Source organism: Brachyistius frenatus, unplaced genomic scaffold (genome assembly GCF_029030835.1).
Source record: "Brachyistius frenatus isolate BFR_SWC_R1_liver_20210118 unplaced genomic scaffold, ASM2903083v1 Contig_55, whole genome shotgun sequence".
NCBI lineage: Eukaryota > Metazoa > Chordata > Actinopteri > Embiotocidae > Brachyistius > Brachyistius frenatus.
In genome coordinates, this window is record NW_027210654.1 from 1,428,487 (window position 1) to 1,442,195 (window position 13,709).

At 44.2% G+C, this 13,709-nt stretch overlaps 1 protein-coding gene across 3 annotated transcripts in view; it reads left to right on the top strand.

Annotated features, from left to right (window-relative positions):
• fgd4a (FYVE, RhoGEF and PH domain containing 4a) overlaps positions 1-13,704 on the top strand; it is a 50,190-nt gene extending 36,486 nt beyond the window's left edge. For all 3 annotated transcript variants that reach the window (XM_069705322.1, XM_069705321.1, XM_069705319.1), the window contains exons 4-18: positions 262-457; positions 3,025-3,436; positions 7,083-7,172; positions 7,313-7,458; positions 7,770-7,926; positions 8,183-8,321; positions 8,445-8,503; positions 8,600-8,746; positions 9,121-9,293; positions 9,617-9,647; positions 9,756-9,836; positions 9,939-10,064; positions 10,658-10,795; positions 11,275-11,415; positions 11,514-13,704. In XM_069705322.1, coding sequence (XP_069561423.1) covers positions 262-457; positions 3,025-3,436; positions 7,083-7,172; positions 7,313-7,458; positions 7,770-7,926; positions 8,183-8,321; positions 8,445-8,503; positions 8,600-8,746; positions 9,121-9,293; positions 9,617-9,647; positions 9,756-9,836; positions 9,939-10,064; positions 10,658-10,795; positions 11,275-11,415; positions 11,514-11,780 — 2,303 coding nt within the window. In that variant the 3' untranslated portion in view covers positions 11,781-13,704. The remainder of the gene's footprint in view (positions 1-261; positions 458-3,024; positions 3,437-7,082; positions 7,173-7,312; positions 7,459-7,769; positions 7,927-8,182; positions 8,322-8,444; positions 8,504-8,599; positions 8,747-9,120; positions 9,294-9,616; positions 9,648-9,755; positions 9,837-9,938; positions 10,065-10,657; positions 10,796-11,274; positions 11,416-11,513) is intronic.
• The last annotated feature ends 5 nt before the right edge of the window (positions 13,705-13,709 follow it).

The window sequence follows — 13,709 nt, forward strand, 5'->3', positions numbered from 1 at the left end:
CATACTTTCTGCTGCCGTTAGTCAAGAAGGAAATTCAATTGCAAACCCATGATTTGTGGAAAAATCCAAGCTGAACTGAGCTGAACTACTTGTTTGAAACATTTAGGATTTTTAATGCAGCAAGTGGTGCCACTTGAGATAGCTCATACTGCCCCCTTCAGCTCCAAACTGTGTCTGCAGTGATGTGAAAATCATCAAGGGAGTCATCAGCATTCAGGACATTTTCCACATGTTTGACCTCATCCTCTGTCTTCTCTCCAGTGCCCCCGAAGCCAGCACACCTCCAGAGCCCCGTGACGGAGCTCACATCCCCGCTGGGCCACATCCAGAAACCACGGCTGAGACCCGGCATGGAGGACAGAGGTGGAGTAGGGAAGACGGGGGCGATGAACCGGGAGAAAGTCCGGGAGAAACACTCCAAAGTCTCACACCTGATCAGCCACTTTGAGGAGAACAGGTACGGGCTCTTTTACCTGTCTGCTGTGTGTGTGGTTATCTCCTCCTTCATGTGCAAAGAATAAAAGACGATAAAAGAAGATTTGAGCCCTTATGTGGCTGATTTCTGTAAGAAATTTCTAATTTTATCCTGTGACAATCTGTTCGGTATTTCCTGAGTCATATAACATTATTATAAAGTCTGTGACTGGCAGCTTTTGCCATGATAGATTGGTTCTGGTTGAATAACTCCATCTACGTCACTTCTTGTCTTTTTGTAATAAAACATGCTCGCCGCTTCTGTGACGGAAAACTTTTGTCTTTCCTAACATTTCATTATGCCGGCTATTTCATAGACAAAAAAAAAAGCAGAAGTCTCCCGATTTAAGTCCTCAAGCCCTGACTCATTGATTGCACCTTCGACGAGAGAGAGGGCCGCAGAGAGAGTGAGCGGAGATTAGTCTGTGCCTGACAAGCCGAGCGTTAGCGAGGGGATGAAAGGAGATTTGTACAGGCGAGGGGAAACACAAGTCCTCATTCAGTTGTGGGAGAGGACTCGGTGTAGCGAGATGAAGCCCAGGAGAGCGAGGTAGGATTTCTTCGACTAAATGTTCTCTCAGCTCAAACGTCTGTGCTTCGATACTGTTGGCTCAGAGTTAGATGGAGATTTAAGTCTTCTGTTGGCTTTTATGCAGGTAAACAATGGCTGAACTCTAATGTATGATTTAGTGGAACCTCTCTGTGCGGCATATTAGTGTTGACTTGTGTATTGTCCTCTTTTTTGTGCTTTTTTTTTTTTGTATTTTATTACAACTCTTTAAGTTGTGATTGTCGCTGCAGCCTTGTCTCAGTGAGGGAGGCCCATTAAAATTGTTGACAGGCACAACAATGGTGCCCCTTGTCTCAACCACTCATGCAGTTGCACCCAACATTTTTCAATCTGCAGCAGTCGCAGCCCATTAAAGTTTCAATTTGTCTCTCTAGTCTGTGGCCTGTTGACCGCTTTTCCAGCCCGTCTCTGGCCTGGATCTCTTAAAATACAGAATTACAAATCCAACCAGGGTTTCCCAGCTTTCTCCACATCTTTCATCGCTTTTTCATCCCATTTATTCCAGTGCGAAACGAGGTTAATCAGGGCAATCGGGTGCATCTTTTCCATTCAGACTCTGCTGGGCTATGGGGGGGGATTATCCCCACTGGTGGCCTTCGAACAGAAAGAGGAGAAAGACCCCGAGCTTCTGAGAACAGAATTAGCCTACTAATATACTAATCTGGTTCACATGGCACTTGGCTGCCTTCAGAGGCACCTAGACGGCCACATGGTAACTGAAACTGTTCTTAATTCTGCTCTTGTTCAACCTCTTAGTAACCGTTCCAGACATGACAGTGTTTTCAGTGCTATTTAGATGCAAAGAGGAAATGATGCGTGACAAACAAAGTGAAGTGTGTGTTTCTCTGAAGACGGTACTAAATTGTATTTGTTGCCAGCTAATCGTGGTGTTGTTCAGTCTTCCTCTGTGAGATCAAAATATATTGTTTCACGATTGCATACCTCAAGTGGCCGACTGCAGCGAGCTGATTCGTCTGTGGAGTGTTTCGCCAGCCTGTTGTTGTTCCTCTATTTATACCTACTTCCTGTTTCTGCTGGGCACCAAGATTTGGTGCAACACAGAACGTCGCAAAGGATTTTTGCATCAGGAAACCTTAAATTACAGATATAGAGCCAGCTAGACATGCAAATATTTGATCTTTCACCTGGATCGTATTTAAGAACAGATCTGAGATCAGCTGAACTAAACAGAGATACAGTAGCTACTGTTTCTGCTTGTTGCAAAAAAAAATGGAAGTCCGGAGGCTCACTTGCAGGGAAGCAGCTGCACCGACTGCTGCTACAGGATGTAGAGCAGATGAATGGTGACATTGTGCATGCATGTGTGTTTGTTTTTGCCGTTAATCTAACTCCCATTCCTGCGCTGTATTTCAAAATGCCTCATGCAAACTTGTTTTCCACTTCATTCACATCCCAGCAAAGAATGAACAAGGCCTTGCAGCGTGATATATAAAGCAGGTTGTCTGTGTGTGTGTGTGTGTGTGTGTGTGTGTGTGTGTGTGTGTGTGTGTGTGTGTGTGTGTGTGTGTGTGTGTGTGTGTGTGTGTGTGTGTGTGTGTGTGTGTGTGCGCGTGCGTGCGCGCGTGCGTGTGTGTGAGGAAGTAGGACAGCATCTTCCTCTTGGGAGTAGTGTAGTATCTCTCCTCCTCCTCCTCCTCATTACTGTACCTCCCTTCTTTCTCTGCTCTGCTCACCTCCTCTGCATTACAGCAGCTCTCAGCGGCCTCGTAAGACAGCAGGAAGTTTGTGCATCTCCACAGGTTTATTTTTAACTCTCACACTCACGTGCAAAAGCTCTCCGCTTACTCTGCGGCCCCACTCTGTCGGATAACCTGCCAGCTTAAGCAGCTACCGGACAAGCCTCCTGTAATCGTTCTCCTTTCTCTCTTCTTTAGTTTTTCTCGCCCGTTTCTTATTTCTGTAGCCTTGTGGCCGAACTGACCCACTTCCTCCTTTTGCCTTTTCCTCTGTTCCTCCAGCAACACGGAGAACAAACGAGACAGCTCGCCGCTCAAACACAGCAGCAAGGACTCCAACTTCAGCCCGGCTCACCGCGCCTACCAGAAGCCGACGGGGACGAGCAGGACCCAGGAGAAGCACTCCTCCGCGCCGGCCGCGACCACGCAGGATGCCCACGAGCCGGCGGCCAACGGGCTGCTAGTGCAGATGGAGCAGGACAAGGAGACGGAGGACAGAGAGGAGGAGAGCCAAGGAGGTGTGAGGATAGAGTCTGCCGAGCTGGTGAATGGAGATATGGGGAGCACAGAGCAGATCGATGATCATTCACCGCCGCACACAGACAGGACTGGCACAGAAAGCCTCACGGAGAATGACAGTGAGAGTAAAGCGGAAAGTGAACACACGAGTGATGAAGGGAGCACAGACCAGAAGGTACGTACGGGAGTTTTCACGTTTACTTTGTTGCCCCTGCACACAATTGTTGTGTATTTTTACCCGTTGTGTTCTTGTTGCTCTGACTCGGCAGTCTCTGATAGACAAACTCACAAGCTTTTATTTATTTTCTCAGCTTTCAGTACGATTAAATCATCTGAATTACTTCACCTCTGGGTCTCTCTAACATTGTAAGGCTACAGTTACAAGGGAAGAAGTGTGTGTGTGTGTGTGTGTGTGTGTGTGTGTGTGTGTGTGTGTGTGTGTGTGTGTGTGTGTGTGTGTGTGTGTGTGTGTGTGTGTGTGTGTGTGTGTGTGTGTGTGTGTGTGTGTGTGTGTGTGTGTGTCATTCATCACGTTGGCGTGAGGACCGAACAGATGTCGAACATTTGAGCAGCGACTTCCCCCACTGGAACTTGTGGTGACTGTTTTCTACAGATCATAAATATCTCGGAAACAGATCAGAAACTTGTACACAGTCTCAGTGGTTGGGAGGGAAAAAGCAACATTAAGAACAAAATATTATTGTATTTCACACAGACATCATAGCATTATCATAACATGACTTGATGTGTGCCTTTGCATTACTGGAACAAGGACTCTTTAAACTCACAGTGAAGACGTATACATATGAAAGAATGTCTTGTGCGTTTAAGCTGTTACCAAAAGAGCTGCTGGTTTAGCGCATCCCTGCCAGGTAAATGTCTTTGTGTTTTAAATCTGGTGTCTGGTGTGACCTTCCCGCGCCGGCTGGATGAATACATACTGAGCATCCTCTATGAGCAGAGCATCCGCTCCAGAGATTTTGGCCGGCTGAGCTGGCGAACTTCCAGTTTAGCCCAACGCTAACTTGAGTGAGGATAAAACAAAATGAATTGTGAAGCTCATTTCAAACGTTTTGTGACCAAATGGATCAAATTGTGAGCGTGAACGGAGTCATTTTGCGGAGGTGGTGACGTTTAAAACTATTTAATTACCGTTTTACAGCCGCACCAGTAGCGACAAACTGGGTCACAGCGGAGCCTGTGATGTAAGCACGTGTTGACAGTGATTGTGTAATTACTCTCACTGGCAGAAGGGTGACTATTCATCTGTACTGCAGGTTTAAGTAAAAGTACCAATTAAACCACAATAACATTAATAAGTAGTCAAATTGTCAGTACTGTTATCTTTATTATATCAGTTTGTTTTGATTTCATTTGTATTCAAGTTTAATATTTTGGATATAGAAAAACTTCATCCCACTTGGAAGGAAATTGTCATTGAACTATGTTTAAAAAAAAAAAGTAAAATAAAATAAAATACAGAATAATAAAAGTAAGAGTACAAATACTCCTGTATTCATAATCTTAAAAGCGCTGAAGTATGAGAAGCAAAATATATTTGAAAGAGTTTTCCGTTAATTTTGACACAACACTGTGTATTTTTCATAATCAATGCAGCAGAACCATAGATAGCACCACTTATTCCAAACGTTCTTCTTACTTGCCAAAACGTGTCACCTACATTAACCATAATTCAGCTCGACAGCTGACAGTTTGGTCAGGGATATTTGTTTGTCTTATTCTACTAGCAGCTACGCAGGTCTGGTTAGACAGGCCTTTTTCACAGCAGACATTTTGACACGTCACTCCAGGAAAGGCACAGATGTGTTAATAATGGCTGGAGGTCCTGCTATTGTTGATGCTGCTAAGCTGTCACGGCTCACTGGGACGTTAAATGGACCTGAGCCATCGTTAATGTTATTAAAGCCACCTGTGCTTTCCCTGCTGTGACGGGTCAACATGTCTGCTGTGAAAAAAAAACAATTCTTCCCAACGCTACACCGCCAGATCTTTTTTCTGTTTCAGACTTGGGTGTCTTTTCGTGCGTGAATTCAGTGAAGTTTCTCTTCAAAGTATTAAAAGTAAAAGCATTTGTGCTGCAGGCAGATGGCCTCTGTGAGCGATTTATCAGCGTACATATAACCATATCAGAGGATTAAATCCGATGCATCGATGTGAGCAGCGTTTTACCGCAGTAGCTGCTGGAGATGGAGCTGGTTCCACATCCAGCGGGTCACAACATCAATCTGCGGGCTCGTGGGACAATTGATGGAGAGTAGAAACTACCTTGTAGTTGTATTGACAAATTATTTATTTGGAAGTATGATTGCTCTCTGGCTACTCAGACCCGCATTTGAGAGTTGTTGTTGTTGTTGTTGTTTTGCACAGCGAGAAATGTAACGCTGCCAGAGTCAACAGTAAAATGTCCTTTTATACCAGAAAAACATCACATTTAATCATATCTATGGACATTTTGAGGCTTCACTTATTGCCTGCAATTGTGGGGGTCTCGCAATATTTTTTTTTTTAATCAATACACAAGTGTTTGATATTAGATTATAGAATTGAATAAATACTTTTATCAGGTGCACCCAACATTTCTGACCATGTCGGTCAGTTTGCCTGATTACAATCACATGTTGCTGCAATAAAAAAATGACTGGAGAGAGATGAACAGACTGAAAACTTTTTCTATTAGATGAATCAAATATTGACAAAGTGTTCCTTTGGAGACATAGTTAGCAGTTCAAAAGATCGTAATATAAGTTATATTAGCATATTGCAAAATGTTTATATTCTGAATAATAATGTAGCATGACTTAAGTACGGGGCGGCGCAGCGGTTAGCATTGTCGCCTCGCAGCAAAAAGGTTCTCGGCTCACATCCGGGCCTGGGCCCGTCTGTGCGAAGCTCGCATGTTCTCCCTGTGCCTGCGTGGGTTCCTCCGGCTTCCTCCCACCGTCCCAAAAACATACACCTCAGGTTAATTGGTGGTTCTACAAATTGCCCTTAGGTGTGAATGGTCTTTATTTCCATCTCTCTGTAAGTGTTGGCCCTGTGATACCCCTGCTCATTCCCATCCCTGATAACTGGCCTCTCACCTGAGACTTACTTCTACAGAATTTGGTGTCATTTCCCCTCATCCATATTTTCATTTCCTGTTCTGAGAGGGGGCCCCCCCCCCGCCTTCCCTTCCCCCCTCCCCCGCCACACCGCAGCCCAGCCGACTGCCAGTCCAGTGTTAATGAACACGCCGGTGCTACATGCAGCAGAACTGCATTTAACACCAGGCTGTACTCTTAACAGAGTCACTAAAGAGCTGAAACCACATCAGTGTGATAAATGCAAAGTCAGCTATGAACATTTTCTCGCTTCTCAGCTGTCCGCTCTTTGATGGCTGTTTAAAAAAAGAAAGTGGTGTTCATTGTGTCGTGAACCAAACAGGAACTAGCAGAGGGGACGGGAAGCTACACTATCAAATGGCAAAGATGTGGGAATGAATGTTAAACTGTAACAGTGCACCACGGTCGACTTGTTCCACACTTCTGCATTATTTTCAGCCGAGTGTAACTCTGTGAGCCATAAATCAAAGAGGACGATATCAGTTACTTATCATTAGAGAACTATCAAACTCAAACCGTCATCGTTATGCGGCCTACAAACTGTTTTGCTCAGCAGAATGAGGTCACTTGCACACCTCAGTGATTCAATAATCAGATTTTATTTGAATTCATATTGCACCAAATCACAGCACCATCATCTTAAGATGTTGCCTCAAACACAGAGATGAATAATGCCATTAACGGTTCTTCTCTTTTCAGGAGACAAACGAGCAGAAGCTGTTTAAGATCGCCAGCGAGCTCCTGCACACAGAGAAGGCATATGTAGCGCGACTTAACCTGCTGGACCACGTGAGGAACTCATTAAAAGCTCACTTCCGTATTTTGGTTTTGTTTTTGTCTTTACCGTGTCATGTGGTAAAAAAAAGGGTTGACATGTAACAGCGCCGCAGAGAAGCATGAATTCACTGCAAGTGTGTACGGCTCTGCAGGTATTCTGTGCTAAGCTGATGGAGGAGGCAGCTAAAGGAACATTCCCCGTAGACGTCGTGAAGAACATCTTCTCCAACATCTCCTCCATCAACGCCTTCCACAGCCAGTTTCTGCTCCCGGACCTGGAGAAACGCATGGGGGAATGGTGAGCTGCAGCTCCGAGATGAATGTCATAAACCTGCTCTATGACAAATCCAATGCCCAGACACTTGTTTATGAAGCTGCTGATGTACGAGGTCAAGATTATCTGAGCATTTATCTTGAGCTATTTTAAACCAAACAAATGTACGTAAAGGTTGAAGAAGAATGAGAATAAATGCTAAAACAAATTTATTGCAAGTTTTGCATAGACTAAAAGTCTATGTACTGAAAATAGATGTTTGATCATTCAAATGTTTCCCCCCCAAAAAAAGAAAACAAAAAACAAACTCATACCTCGTTTCTCCTTGCCTGCAGGGCGTCCAGGCCTCGCCTCGGGGACATCCTGCAGAAACTCACACCCTTCCTCAAAATGTACGCAGAGTACGTGAAGAATTTTGAAAAGGCCATGGAGCTGCTCAAACAGTGGACCGACCGTTCGCCTCAATTTAAGACCCTAATTCAGGAGATACAGGTGTGTTCCTTAAACCAAAATCCTGTCTGGAAAAATGTGTCTTTGTAAAAGAACGTATAAGTCCGAGCACAAATTTTGGGGCGAATTTATAGTACTTTTTTTTATTTTTATTTTGTCAGTGTTTGACAGGAATGAGGGTGAAAATAAGCATTTTTCTGTGACATTAAGTATACAAATATGATTGATTGTCTGATATCGTATGAACCACTTGTATGTTAAAGTGAAAAGTCTTAACTTTTTGGTTCTCTCTGGACAGAGTCAGGAAGTCTGCGGCTGTCTCACGCTTCAGCATCACATGTTGGAGCCGGTGCAGAGAGTCCCTCGCTACGAGATGCTGCTTAAAGACTACCTGAAGAAGCTGCCTGAGGACGACCCTGACCGACGGGATTCAGAAAGTGAGTAGAAATAGTATCTGAAGTTCACTCTGTGAGGTGTCATCTTGATTTCACGAAAGGTATATTTATGGGGTGCAGTTCCCGGGTCCGTTGCATATAATGGAAAATCCTTTTATTTTCCAGAATCGTTAGAAATCATCGCCACAGCAGCCACTCACTCCAACAGCGCCATAAGAAAATCTGTGAGTAAAAAAGCTGATTTCCTTCGATTCCTGATGCCGAATCCTAGCTGAACGCTTTCCCGTCTGACTAAAATACATATCTTCTTCATCGTTCAGGAGAATCTAAAGAAGCTGATGGAGATCTACGAGATGCTGGGTGAGGAGGAGGACATCGTTAATCCCTCTAACGAGTTCATCAAAGAGGGCCACATCCTGAAGCTGGCGGCCAGGAACACCTCGGCCATGGAGCGCTACCTCTTCCTGGTGAGAGAGACTGACGACCATGTTCTTCTTGTCTGACGAAGGACACTGCAGGGAAATATGCTGAGGCGGGATTTATCGGTCCGCACCAGCCAATTGAGACAAGTGAATCATTTCATAGGAGGAACTTCTCCGTGTGAGGATTCACGAGGGGCGCATGAACGGATCTCTCAATTACGGAGATTGCCGGATGATGTGATTACATTGTGGCTGTTTCTCATTAGCTGCAGGCCCAATGAGTCCCGGCTGCGTCATTCAGGTTACCTGCAGAGTTTCAGGCGGCACCCTTTGGACGGGAAGCAAAACAGATAATAGAGTGGCGCTGATCCTTCCATCTCGCATGTTCGCGTGGCTCAACCGTTTTCTTTTCCTCCCAGTTCAACAACATGCTGCTGTACTGCGTGCCCAAATTCAGCCTGGGAGGGACGAAGTACACTGTGAGGACGCGGATCGGCATCGACGGCTTGAAGGTCTTGGAGACGACCAACGAGGACTACCCTCACACCTTCCAGGTGTCGGGGAAGGAGAGGACACTGGAGCTCCAGGCCAGGTACTTTTTTTTCTCGAGTAACTGCAGAAGTTTTATTTTAAAACCTATTTAAAAAAGAAAAAAAGTGCAAAAACATCTCAACTCCCCCCACATTAATGTATATAATTATATGTAATTGGCCCTACATACCATATAATGTCATGTATAATGAACAGCACCTAAATGAGCACACCCAGTTCATTTTTAAAACCTGTAAATCTCTAAATAAACTCTCTGACCACAGCGAACGGCCATGTCGGTTTGTCTTTGGGTTATAAAAGGAGCAGGAAGCGATGGTTTTACACTTTCACTGTTCTAATGATTTTTTCTGTCTTTGTCCTCAGCTCAGAGCAGGACAAGGCAGGCTGGATTAAGGTACATAAAGTACAATCACAATAGTTGATTGTTTTCCTATTTTATGATGTCTTTTGGATCTGATTTTGAATGACACCCACATTTGATGTTGCTTTTCTTCATTTCTAGGCTTTCCAGGAGACCATTGGCATCTTCCAGCAAAAGAATGAGTCATTCAAGAATGCACAGAAAGACGTGGAGGAAGTGTCGGTCAGTGTTTGCATCAAAAATGTAAACGGTGAAACTCCTGGCACATTTCTACCATACTGAGTCTGGTTTTTTTGTTTGTTTGTTTTTTTTATCCGAATGCAGAAAGCCGAGCTGGGGAAGCGTGCTCCTCGCTGGATCCGTGACAATGAAGTGACAATGTGTATGAAGTGTAGGGAGCCTTTCAATGCTCTGACACGGCGGAGACACCACTGCAGAGCTTGCGGCCATGTAAGTAATCCCGATGTTGTCGTGCCATGCATAATGCCTATACAGTGGGTGGGTGAGAGAGCAGCAGCGGGGCTAAGCCTCATGAGTGCAATTTTAAATACACGGAGAGCCGTTTAAGGCACACATAAACGCTTATTTTACTGACTGGAACGTCTTAATGACGACGAGCAGCACTGTCAGACAAACGGTACTTGTAATTTACTTGTGTATTTCATTTTTAGTCACGTACTTCCAAACTACATTTTATATTGAAATTAAATGTATACTTTTTACATTCAGCTTCAGTTACTTTACAAAAATAATGATTTATTTACATCAGTTACAGGGATAATTTTGTGTGCCGTGAGTACTTTTACCTTTAGTATTAAAAGTACATTTACTTGGTCAAGTTGACATACTTTTGATCATTTGAAATACAGGAGTTGTAGTTGTAACTTAAAGTACTCTGTGTTATCAGTATTTTTACTTAAGTAAAAGATCTTCTGTCATAAGTCTGTTATGATTTTTTTTTTTTTTAAAGAAAAGAAAAATCGACATTTTAACATTGCGATATTACCTGGCAGACCGATGGAGGTTGTTTCTATTTCTTGCAGGTGGTTTGCTGGAAATGCTCAGACAACAAAGTGGCGCTTGAATACGACGGGCACAAGGTGAACAAAGTGTGCAGAGACTGCTACTCCATCCTGAAGGGAGAGGGGGTAGCCGAGGGCAAGAAGAAGGGCATTCTTGAGGTGACGTTTGAATACACGCCTGTAATCTCAGTTGGCAGTTAATTAGGTACACCTCGATTAAACTAACGTCCTCTAATATAACATGTGGTTACATGGTAACCTTGGTTCTCTGAGTGAAAAGACTATCTCTCCGCTACGTATGAAATACGTTACAGATTGTTCATATCAGTGAGTGTAGGTCCAATAACACAAAACACCTCTCTATCATGCAGTACAATTGAACAGCACAACAATCTGCAGCTTCCTAAAAAAAAAAAAAAAATTAAAAAAAAAAAAAAAAAAACTCCCAACAAAGAAGAATGAATTGCAGGACTGTTTTGTTCGACCGCATTAGTTTTAGTTAGGCGTACCTAATAAACTGTCAACTCAGTGTAAATTCCCCTGCGTACCAATTACAATGTTCTGAATGGAAATAAAGAGAAAATGTCATCTCACCAAGTTATTCTCGTGCTGATTTGCGTCCCGTCTTCGCCGCGCAGATCGAGGCGGCTCGGTTCGCAGACAGCAGCATCATGTGCGGCTTCCTGCAGTACTCCGAGAAGAGCAAACCCTGCCAGAGGGTTTGGTGCGTCATCCCGGAGAACGAGTGTCTCGTGCTCTACCTCTACGGAGCTCCACTGGTAAAGCGACGAGAACATGCAGCACAAATGCCACCGGATGCGTTGATTCGTTTGGTCGTCCGCAGCCATCAAATCCTCTTCTCTTCCCTCTCTCCCAGGACGTGAAGGCCCAGTGCACCATCCCCCTGCTGGGTTATTCTGTGGAGGACGCCCGACCCACAGACCCTCCGACCACCTTCCGCCTCACCCAGTCCAAGTCCGTCCACAACTTCGCTGCTGAAAACGAGGAGCTCAAGCAGCGCTGGCTGAAAGTGATCCGAGTGGCGGTGACGGGAGACGTGCCAGAACGCGCTCACACCAACGGCAGCAACGCCAACATGTTGGACAACAACAACACACCGGAGGCCAGCACTGATAGCACATAGAGGCGTGCTTTCTACAAAACAAATTGCTGTTGGATTCATTGAGAAAAGATGGGATGTGTGCCGCATGCACAAAGTACAAACACACTCTCCATCCTGTCCTCGAATCCGAATGGAAGAACGAGTGCTGGATAAGCTGCCTTTCCTTCCATCTTTCCTGTTTATGCCTGGATTTTCTTCTGCAAGACTCACTGCTAGAGCCGTGCTGGATTACTAACGGACATTTCCGGTACAATCAACACTAGAGCAGAGGGGGGTGGAGGGGGGGGGGGTGGGGGAGGCCTCAGGATACATCAACTTCCCTCAAACAGGCACAGTTAAGGACAGCTCGAAACCAGACATTGTGCCAGTGGACGACCAGACTTGCACGGCGGCCCCGTTGTGGATGTGACTGGAAGTAGACGGGCAGTCCGAACGAAGTCTGCTGGTGCTGGAATTCTGTCTACCTGTACAGTATAAATGTTTGGGTTTGTTTTTGTTGTTGTTTTTTTTTCCAAAAAGGAGCAGCTGTGTTTTTATGTACAGAAATTAGTCAAACTTTGTTTCTATAAAATAGAAAAACATCTAAGTACGATATAAAGTATTTACAGTATTCTCCCTTTTCTTTGCTCGAGAAGATGGTTTCAAAACTGTAAGAATGATCATGTAGGTTGGATAATGATGGTCCCGTCTCTCATCCGTCAGTGAAAGTTATCAACAGACTCTGGAGGCACGTTAGTAAAAACCTGTAACGTAACGTGTGTTTTCTCATAAGCTAAAGGAACTCATTTTGCAAATCAAACCCCTAATTCCAGAAAACCCTGAGAACGTCACCATGAAACTATCAGGGTCACTCAAGGCTTCATAGTTGCTTTCACAGGTTGAGACGTTCTCTCCAAGACAAGTAAACTAATATTTGTGTAAAATTTGTTGATTGTGCCTTTAAAAGGGTAAAAAAATATATATATATATGTATATATATATATATATATATAGGCAGGCCATCAACGTTGCCCAACCCTACGGCCTGCACACTGCTGTTTGTAATGAAATGGCACGTTGCAATCACGTATTCTAATATGGGACATCTGTTGATGATTGTTTACCTAGAGGACGGTCATACACCTCAGTTCACCGGAAGTGAGACGGGCGGGGGGGGAGGGGGTCATCATTATCCTCGTGTGGCAGAGTTTCCCGTTTAGATGCAAATGCAGCACAATCAGTCATGGCGAGCTGGTGCGACAAATGTAAAAGTATTTTTAATGCTGTAATTAATTTTATTATTTAAAGTAATTTATAGAGTATGACGAGCATGAGCTGTTAAAGCGTAGCACAAAATTTGTCCCCTCGTTGTCAACTAAGAAGTGCATTAGGTAGATCCAATTTTTTTTTTTTTTTCCTGAGATGTTTTTGTTTTGTTTTTTTCCAACTAACATGAAACGTGTCACAGCGACCAGCCACAGAACTGGGTGGACTGTCACTAGGGGGGGAATGTGCCTATATTTTCCACAGTGACTGTGTTCATTCCCCCCTGTGCTCAATGCTGGTGCTCACCTGAGTCTCAACCTCTCTGAACTCTTCTTCCTCTCTCCCCCCCCCGCCCCCCCGTCCTCAGTATTCAAATAAAAAAAACAAGAGCACAAAACTTCTGTCTTGTTAGATCTGAATGTATAAACAGATTTTTACGTGTCCTCTCATCCCCTCTTCCAAAGGTTTGAGAATCTACGCACTTTATGGTCTTAAAAAAAAAAAAAAAAAAAAGTGTACCTTCAAAGAAAATAAAGTGAGATTAAATGATTGTATGTGGATTTAGCTTGTTTGGTGCCAGAAGGACTCAAGTCTGCAGTTTATATCACGGTGTGTGAAACGAGTCAGACACTTCTGTGAGTTATCGTGATGCTACTTTCACAGCGTCTTCTTTTGGTTCCTTGTTTTGCTTCTCTCGACGAAAAG